Raw genomic sequence first — 10,051 nt, forward strand, 5'->3', positions numbered from 1 at the left:
TGTGGAACAGAATTCATTTTTCCTAGTTTGCCATTTAAACTCAGTTCTGTATTTCTTCTTGTACTTTGAACCTTCTTACGACCAGTATATTGTGACCTCAACGTCGTTTTCACATATGGAATGGTGAGATGTTTGCCCTTGACATGAGGTCTACATTTAACTGAGGTATGGCATCAAGAAACCCTAGCAAAACTGGAGTCAACGGGAATCAGGGGCAAACCTCTAAGCTGGTCACAGTCATACTTGGCACAAAGAAAGCTGCCCAAAAGTGAGGACTGCAGATGCTGGAAATCAGAGTTTAGATCAGAGTGGTGCTGGAAAAGCACAGCAGGTCAGGCAGCATCTGAGGAGCAGGAAAATTGACGTTTTGGGCAAAAGCCCTTCATCAGGAATATTCCTATTGAAAGACTTTTGCCCAAAATGTTGATTTTCCTGCTCCACAGATGCTGCCTGACCTGCTGTGCTTTTCCAGCACCCCTCTGATCTAAACAAAGGAAGCTGGCAGTTATTGTTGGAGGTCAGTCATCCCAGCTCCTGGAACCCCCTCACTTGCCACCATTTTCTGTTGGACTATTAGGGATAGGCAACTAGTGCTGGCCCAGCCAGTGATACCCATTTCCCATGAATGAAAAAAAAAATAATCTTTGACTGTGGCCTTTATAAAGGTAGAGGCATTTTTAAATTTATTCATATCACGTGATTATTATTGCTTTGTCCAGAAGTTATCTTAAAATTATTTCACAATTAGTTTTTCAAAATATCTATTTCTTAACAGATAAAGGAAATGCAAACTTGCCTGAAATTGCCTTTGCCAAGGACAGACACTTTCTGGGCTGCTACAACCAACAAGCTGTTGAGCTCTTGCTCGCCGGAGAGGATGTTTATCAAATGCTGAAGACGGGTCACTCGGGGTGAACATTCTCTTCGAGGTATCATTTCTGATTGTGTGATTTGTACTGAATGCTCTTCTTCTGGGAGACAATTTTGATTCAATACCTTGAAATTGATTTTAAACATTTATAGATCATTAACTTCAACCTTGCTTTCTAATTCTGTCTGGGTCATATTTATACTTTCCAAAATATTTCACCGTTATTATTCAGATACAAGGATGTGTTCAGATGCAACTTAAACCAAATTTCCCAGATTCTCTTTTCTTTCCAAGCTAATTCAGGCCGGAGAGCACCACACGTTTAGCTTTCCATTCTTGATCTTCATACAACAATCACATTGATAGTATAAATGTCTATATCAAACTTGTTGGACTATAACCTGCTGTTGTGTGATTTTTTAACTTTGTCCACCCCAGTCCAACACCAGCACCTCCACATCATATATAATCTTTGTAAGATTCCTAAATTAAAATTGTTGCAAAAATCATGGGAGCTCCAGGATCCACTACTCTGTTCGATATTGCAGTGAGGTTAGAAACTTACTTGATTTTGATGGCCACTTAAATTAAATACTCTTCACCTCCGACTCAAGTAACAGGAAATTTAGAACTTTCAAGAGGCTGCACCGGTGCACCAGTTTTCCAGTGTAAGTATTTGCCTGTTTTATCTAACAGTCAAGAGTCACTAATTTCCTTCTGACAGCTCAGGCAGGAAACTGCTTATATCTGGATTTCGATATTGTTCACAGAAACACAGACGTGTAATGATGCAGAAGGAAGCCATTTGATCCATCATGTCTGCACCAGCTCTTCAAATGAGCATAACTACCCACTGCCAATTTCCTGCCTTTTTCCTTATTCCCTTGCACAGTATTTCTGTTCCAAATACCCTCTTCAAATACCCTCTTCAATGCTTTGATTGAACCTGCCCCCACCACACTTTCCAGCAGTGCATTCCAAACACTAACTACTCCAAAGTAAAAATGTTTTTGTCTTGCATTATCCCTGCTCCTTTTGCAAACCACTTTAAATCTGTTGCACCTTGTTCTTGATCCTTTTGCAAGTGGGAACAGTTGCTAGATGGTATTATGACTGACATGATCCTGGACTCATGCACATTCCCCACTCGTAACTTCCACTGGATGTTACTGTTCACCAATCAGGAATGACAGTTCTATTCTTTTTTCCCATTAGAGATTGTGCCTATTGTAGTATTCTAATCAAATCCAACAGGGTTCAAAGTGGGATTTTCTGGATTTGGGTCTCCCTGCCTTGATCTCCGGACCAGACAATTAAATTACCAAGTGTCCAAACAAGAAGGTATCATTATTTGATCCTCAGTAAATGGTTTTGATATTTTTCCAGTCAGATTGTTGGGACAGCCTTTGTTATTAACATATATCTGACTGGAAGATTGCAAATGTTGTGCCCTTGTTCAAGAAGGGCAGTAGAGATGACCCAGGTAATTATAGACCAGTGAGCCTTACTTCTGTTGTAGGAAAGGTTTTGGAAAGGATTATAAGAGATAAGATTTATAATTGTCCAGCAAGCAACAATTTGATTGGAGGTAGTCAAAGTAGTTTCATCAAGGGCAGGTCATGTCTCACAAACCTCATTGAGTTTTTTTGAGAAGGTGACCAAGCATGTAGATGAGGGTAGGGCAGTTGACGTAATATACATGGACTTCAGTAAAGCCTTTGATAAGGTTCCACATGGTATGCTGTTGGAGAAAATGCAGACGCATGGAATTGAAGGTGATTTAGCAGTTTGGATTAGACACTGGTTTTCTGAAAGAAGGCAGTGAGTGCTGGTTGATGGAAAATATTCAGCCTGGAGTCCAGTTACTAGTGGTGTGCCACAAGGATCTGTTTCGGGACCACTGCTGTTTGTCAGTTTTATAAATGACTTAGACGCAGGCATAGGTGGATGGATTAGTAAGTTTGTAGACGACACTAAAGTCGGTGGAGTAGTGGACAGTGTGGAAGAATGTTACAGGTTGCAGGGGACTTGGATAAACTGCAGAATTGGGCTGAGAGGTGGCAAAAGGAGTTCAATGCAGCTAAATGTGAAGTGATGCACTTTGGGAAGAATAACAGGAAGGCAGAGTACTGGGTCAATAGAAAGATTCTTGGTAGAGTGGATGTGCAGAGAGATCTTGGAGTCCATATACATAGATTCCTAAAAGTTGCCACCCAGGTTGATAGTGCTGTTAAGAAGACATACAGTGTGTTAGGTTTCATTGGTAGAGGGATTGAGTTCCAGAGCTGCAATATCATGCTGCAAATAAACAAAACGCTGGTGTGGCCATACTTGGAATATTGTGTACAGTTCTGGTCCCTATATTTTGGGAAGGATGTGGAAGCATTGGAAAAAGGTGCAGAGGAGATTTACCAGGATGTTGCCTGGTCTGGAGGAAAGGTCTTATGAGGAAAGGCTGAGAGACTTGAACCTGTTCTCATTGGCACGAAGAAGGCTAAGAAGGGCTTTTGATAGAGACATACAAGATGATCAGAGGATTAGATAGGGTACACAGTGAAAGTCTTTTTCCTAGGATGATTACTTCATCCTAGCGTGTACGAGGGGATATAACTACAAATTGAGGGGTGATAGATTTAAGACAGATGTCAGAGGCAGGTTCTTTACGCAGAGTAGTAAGGACGTGGAATGCACTACCAGCTAATGTAGTCAACTCCGCCACATTAGGGAGATTTAAACAATCCTTAGATAAGCACATGGATGATTTTGGGATAGTGTAGGGGGCCGAGCTGAGAATAGTTCACAGGTCGGCGCAACATCGAGGGCCAAAGGGCCTGTTCTGTGCTGTATTGTTCTATGTTCTATGTTCTATATTTAGCTGTATATAGCAAGTCAGCAAGGCAAAAATCTGTTAAGGTTTTTGCAGCAATTTTTGTTTTGAAATTTTAAGTTCTAATTTTTTTTTTAAATGGCTGCATAAACTTAAATTCTATAATTGGATATGATTTTCCAACATGCTGGATATGAAACAATTGGAAATTTTTAGTAGACACATTTCTTTAAACAATTCTATCAAAAATAACAATCCCAACAGCAGTTGCCTTACCTTCATTTTCTTGGCCTTCATTAGTAGACATCACATCTTGAGGTTGGTCATTTATAGAGTCCATTACGGAATCTCTACAGCTGCTCAAATTTTCAGAGTTTATCCGGCCGGACTCCTCCTCTTGAGAATGGTAAAACACAGAACTGTTGGATTCCTGAGACCACATCATGCTGTACCTACGCTGTTTGTCCTCAAATAAATCAAGAAATATCAGGGCTGATGCAGAGGCAAGTTAACATACAAAACAAAACATGGATGTTGGCTTTGGCTCCAGTTTTGAAAGAGCTTCCTCTCTCTAATGTAACTGTTGTCTGATACTTCTGAACCTAGTTTCCACTGGCTCGGCTGATGAGTTTCATTAGCATTCAGCCAAATAAGACAGAATATTGTGAAGAACAGAGGAAGGATAATGGCATGATTGTTGCTGAAGTACAGACCATTAGCCAACTGAAGTAGGGTGTGTCTCATAGGCTAACAATTATTTTGAATTATAAAAGGGAACAAATATTTGATGTACCCTGTGTTCATAGATCATGTTGACTGAGTTGATGTTGCTATCTCGTATGCTGCAAGCAAGGATGCCCTGAGACATGATACATTGGCGAGACTGAGCAGACACTATGACAATGCATGAATGGACACCGCACAACAGTCACTAGGCAGGAGTGTTCCCTCCCAATCGGGGAGCACTTCAGCGGCCAGGAACATTCGGCCTTGGACCTTCAGGTGACCATCCTCCAAGTCAGACTTCAGGACAAGCAACACCACAGCTCACACTCACACTCACTCCATCGTTTCTACATGCACACACATACAAGTTTATGGAATGAACTTGATTTTGCAGAATTAGGTTTTATTTTGCTCAAACTGCATGAATCCATGTAAAACCCTAAAACTATCCAGAGGGTTTGTCAGTCTGACATAGCATTGGGACACAGACAGACAGACTTCACAGCTATTGGTTAAAAAACTGAGCTATCTTGAGAATGACAACACCAGGTTACAAGTCCAACAGCTTTATTTGGAAGCACTAGCTTTCAGAGCACTGCTGTGGGGGTTAAGATCATGCTCACAGAATTTATAGCCAAAGGAGTCCAGTGTCATGGAGATGTGATACAGTAAACCATCTTAGGTTAAAAATGTCATCTTTTAGAATGGGATTTACTGGTTTGTTTACTGTACCACATCTCCATGACACTGGACTCCTTTGGCTATAAATTCTGTGAGCATGATCTTAACCTCCACAACCACCTGATGAAGGAGCAGTGCTCCAAAAGCTAGTGCTTCCAAATAAACCTGTTGGACTTGTAACCTGCTGTTGCGTGATAACTTTAACTTTGTCCACCACAGTCCAACACCGGCACCTCCAAGTCAACATCAAGTTCTGTATTGTTTAGTTAGGATTACTCTTTCCTCCGAGCAGAGAAAATTATTGGTTCAAAGCTGATTCCAGAAACTTGCCCCATAACTTAATATAACACTTCATTGCTACAGGACTGCTGTACCATAGTAACGTGCATTCCCATTAGAGGAGGTATAAAAGTCACACTGACAGCAGAAATCCCTGGAACACTTGACTTCAGTTCTGAACAGTTTTGTTTTCTGCATCAGAAATAGTTGTTAACAAACATAACAATGTAAAATATTTCATCCAGTTCATCTGTATTCTGCATTCTCTATGACTCTGATGTACTTACGTAAGGTATGATTTGCCTGGATAGTACGCAAAACAATATTTTCCACTCAGTAAATGTGACAATAATCAAATCAAGTCTCTCCTGCAAGAATGTTGACAAATAAATGCAGCCCCCAATCTCATTCCTGTAAAAAGCCTTAAGTTTGCTTCAGCATTAATAATTGGAAATCATTGTAACTATTTAGAGTCATAGAGTCATAAAGATGAACAGCATGGAGACAAACCTTTCGGTATATTATAGACCCCCCCAATAGTCATAGGGAAATTGAGAAACAAACTTGGAAGGAGATCTCAGCTATTTGTAAGAATAATAGGGTAGTTATGGTAGGGGATTTTAACTTTCCAAACATCGACTTATCATGATATTGTGAATAACTTGAATAAGAAAACAGCCATGACGCATTGACCTTAACAATATTGTACAGACAATCATCTGTCTTTTTTTATGGCTGCCCTTCTGTCTTTAAATGAATTCTTGCAACTGCTCACTGCCAAATGTCAAGCTCCAATATTATTAGATAAATCTCTTGAGCATGGTAACAGAGTTGGTGCCAGTGTCACAGATAGATAAGCATTTTTATTGAAGGTGGTAAACACAAACAATGCAAATCAATGCTTACGGGCAGAAGAGAGCCACTATTTCTTCCTCTTGTAAGCAACTATTTTATCTTTAATTGTATCTACATCCCAGACTCTTCCTCCCTTTAATACTTAATAAATATCAACTAATGAGATAGGAATCATACTTGGATGCTGTCATTTTTTCTCAGGACTCACTTCCTGTACATTGCATGCCTCCTCGCTTTCTTCCAAAACGTGCAGGATATAGGAACTAGGAGGAGGAACAGGTCGTTCACCCCCATCAAGCTTGCTCTGCCATTCAAATAAATCAGAGCCAACCTTTGACTGTAACACACTGCATCATGCCCACATTACTTGATGAATTCATACCTCGAAATCTTATCGATCACTGCTTTGAAGATGTTTAGGCTGGAGAATTCTAAGGATTCACCATATTCAACTGAAGAATTTCTCCCTTATCTCAGTCCTAAATGACCTACCTGTTCTTGTGAGACTGTCTGCTGGTTCTAGACCACACCCCCTGGGGCATCATCCTTCCTGCAGCTACTCTGTGGATCTCGAAGAATTTTGAAGGTTTCACTGAGATCAATTCATTGTTTTCTAATCTCCAGAGAATACAGGTCCAGTCTTCTCAATCTCTCCACTTCATACAATCCTTCTTTTCTTGGGAGTAATCTGGTGAGCCTTCATTATACTCTATGACAAACACATTCTCCTTACGGCATGAGCCCAAACTGTACACAATCTTCCAGTGCAATTTCAAAGGCTTGTTGTAACTGCAGAACACCTTTATCACTGTTCTCAAATCCCCCTAAAATAAAGGCCAGCTGATTTAGGAAGAAAAATAATGATTGCTGTATCTGAATGTTTGCTTTCTCTAACTCATGAACAAGGACATCAGCCCCCTTTTTACATCGATATTTCCCAATCCCTCCATTTCAGAAGTATTCTGTCTTTCTGAACAAAAATGGATAACTTCATATTTTCCATGTTATATTTAATCCACTGTCTCTTTTATAATCACTCAACTTGTCTAAGGTCCAGGAAATCTCTTTGCATTCTTTTTACAGCTTGCATTCTCAATTTATTTCAGCAAAAAAACTCAGAAATATTACATTTAGCCCCAGATGTGTTTGCACTGGACAGAGTGCAGAGGAAATTCACTAGGATGTTACCTGGGCGGCACGGTAGCACAGTGGTTAGCACTGCTGCTTCACAGCGCCAGAGACCCGGGTTCAATTCCTGCCTCAGGCGACTCTCTGTGTGGAGTTTGCACATTCTCCCCGTGTCTGTGTGGGTTTCCTCCGGGTGCTCCGGTTTCCTCCCACAATCCAAAAATGTGCAGGTTAGGTGAATTGGCCATGCTAAATTGCCCGTAGTGTTAGGAGAAGGGGTAAATGTAGGAGAATGGGTCTGGGTGGGTTACGCTTCGGCGGGTCGGTGTGGACTTGTTGGGCCAAAGGGCTAGTAATCTAATCTAATCTGGGATGGAGTCTCTCAGTTATCAGAAGAAACTGGGTAGGTTAAGTTTGTTTTCCCTGGAGCAGAGACGGCTGAGGGGGGATCTGATAATGAGAGGCACAGACCAAGGAGATTGTGAGAATCACTTCCCCAAGGCAGATGTGTCTAAGAGCAGGTGGCTTAAGTTTAAGTTGAGGAGCAAGAGGGATGTGAGACAATATGTTTTCACCCAGAGGGTGGTAGATATGTGGAACATGCTGGCAGAGAGGGTGGTGGAGGCAGGTTCTCCAACTTAAAATACCATGACTTAGTAGGCTATGGATCAAGTGCAAGTAAATGGGATTAGTCTAATTTGGTCAATTTAGATATGGTGGACTGAAGGGCTTATTCTATACTACATGACTCTGAGGTCCAAGAACTGATACTTGTGATAACATACTGGTCATAGTTTGCCAACCTGGGAATAAACCATTTCACCTTACTTTCTGTTTTCTGCCATCACTTTTGGAATTCTCTGGCCAAAAAGATTGTGGGGGGCTCAGCCATTTGAGTATGTTCTATCCTTCTCATCAACCCACACTCTGCTCCCAGCACATTGTCAAGCTACAATTCCATCCTTTGGCTGAGCAGTCATTTTCTCTGATCAGTTGTCATAAGCAGTTGCTCTTAACCAAAAAATCAGTGACTTCATAAGCATGAACCAACTGCCCTTTGTTTCCTGATAGCAAGTCGAAATATCTCAAGGAGGAAGATCAAAAAGCAGCAACATCTCATAAGCCAAAAGTATTAGCTCAACAAACTGAGCAGGGTCTGCCTTTCCAGTCTTTTCCTCTGCCCATAACACCCATTTTCTTTTAGTCACTTTCTGTGTGTGTGTGTGTAACGAGAGTTTTATAAACCGGTTAGAGGTTTAAATAGTAGAGTTGTATGTCAGTTGTTAATTAGCAATTCTCATTAAGTTCAGAAACCTGATCTATGCTGGCTCCAAAAGACTAGGAAATTAAGGAATTTTGTGTACTCTTATAAAATCTTTAACTCCTGTAGTGGTGATTGATGTCCAACGGACCTCCCTCCCAACCCAGTGAAGTGTGACATCAATTCTAACTGAGAGCTGGTCATGTAACTTGAGATTCCATCTCTGAATAGTGCTCAGCACAAAGAATAGGCAGCTCTACACCATCCAGTTTTGTGAATTCTACTAATCATTTTGAATGACAATCATGTTACCATTTTTGCAAGGTTTGTAGCTCAGGTTGAGGTTTAGGGTGTAGGTTTGCTCGCTGAGCTGTAGGTTTTATATCCAGACGTTTCATTACCTGGCTAGGTAACATCATCAGTGGCGACCTCCAAGTGAAGTGAAGCTGTTGTCTCCTGCTTTCTATTTATATCTTTCTCCTGGATGGGGTTCCTGGGGTTTGTGGTGATGTCATTTCCTGTTCGTTTTCTGAGGGGTTGATAGATGGCATCTAGAACTATGTGTTTGTTTATGGCGTTGTGGTTGGAGTGCCAGGCCTCCAGGAATTCTCTGGCATGTTTTTGCTTAGTCTGTCCCAGGATAGATGTGTTGTCCCAGTCGAAATGGTGGGTTTTTTTCATCCGTGTGTACGGCTATGAGGGAGAGAGGGTCATGTCTTTTTGTGGCTAGCTGGTGTCCATGTATCCTGGTGGCTAACTTTCTTCCTGTTTGTCCTACGTAGTGTTTGTGGCAGTCCTTGCATGGAATTTTGTAGATGATGTTGGTTTTATCCATGGGTTGTACTGGGTCTTTTAAGTTTGCTAGTTCCTAACCCCGCCCGCATGCCGATCTCCGTCACCATGCCCAACCCCGCCCCCACTCCCAGCTCCAGCCCCACACCAGGTCCTTGCTCCCAGCCCTGCCGTGTTTTCACCATCCCTCCAGAACTTCCCCTCTCAGAGGATGAAAGATCAGTCCTCAGCAGAGGCCTCACCTTCATTCCCCTACGCTCTTGGATTAACGATTTCAACACAGGGTGAGACATCAAACAATTTTTCCGCCGCCTTCGCCTCCGCGCCTACTTCTTCAACCAGGGTTCTTGCCCACCCTCTGACGACCCCTTCTCCCGCCTCCAACACACCCCATCCACCTGGACACCCCGTGCTGGCCTCTTACCTGCCCTCGATCTCTTCATAGCCAACTGCTGCCGTGACATTAACCGCCTCAACCTCTCCACCCCTCTCACCCACTCCAACCTCTCACCCTCGGAACGTGCAGCCCTCCACTCCCTCCGCTCCAACCCCAACCTCACTATCAAACAGGCAGACAAGAGAGGCGTGGTAGTAGTTTGGCGCACCGACCTTTACACCGCTGAGGCTAAAC

The 10,051-nt window shown here is 42.1% G+C and overlaps 1 protein-coding gene across 1 annotated transcript in view; it reads right to left on the bottom strand.

Annotated features, from left to right (window-relative positions):
• vwa5b1 (von Willebrand factor A domain containing 5B1) overlaps positions 1 to 10,051 on the bottom strand; it is a 210,734-nt gene that overhangs the window by 89,914 nt on the left and 110,769 nt on the right. Inside the window, exons 13-14 of the mRNA XM_043675431.1 lie at positions 3,975 to 4,164; positions 797 to 996 (exon numbers count right to left, since the gene is read on the bottom strand). Of these exons, the coding sequence (XP_043531366.1) occupies positions 797 to 996; positions 3,975 to 4,164 (390 nt within the window). The remainder of the gene's footprint in view (positions 1 to 796; positions 997 to 3,974; positions 4,165 to 10,051) is intronic.

This window comes from Chiloscyllium plagiosum, chromosome 34 (genome assembly GCF_004010195.1).
Source record: "Chiloscyllium plagiosum isolate BGI_BamShark_2017 chromosome 34, ASM401019v2, whole genome shotgun sequence".
Taxonomy (NCBI): Eukaryota; Metazoa; Chordata; class Chondrichthyes; order Orectolobiformes; family Hemiscylliidae; genus Chiloscyllium; species Chiloscyllium plagiosum.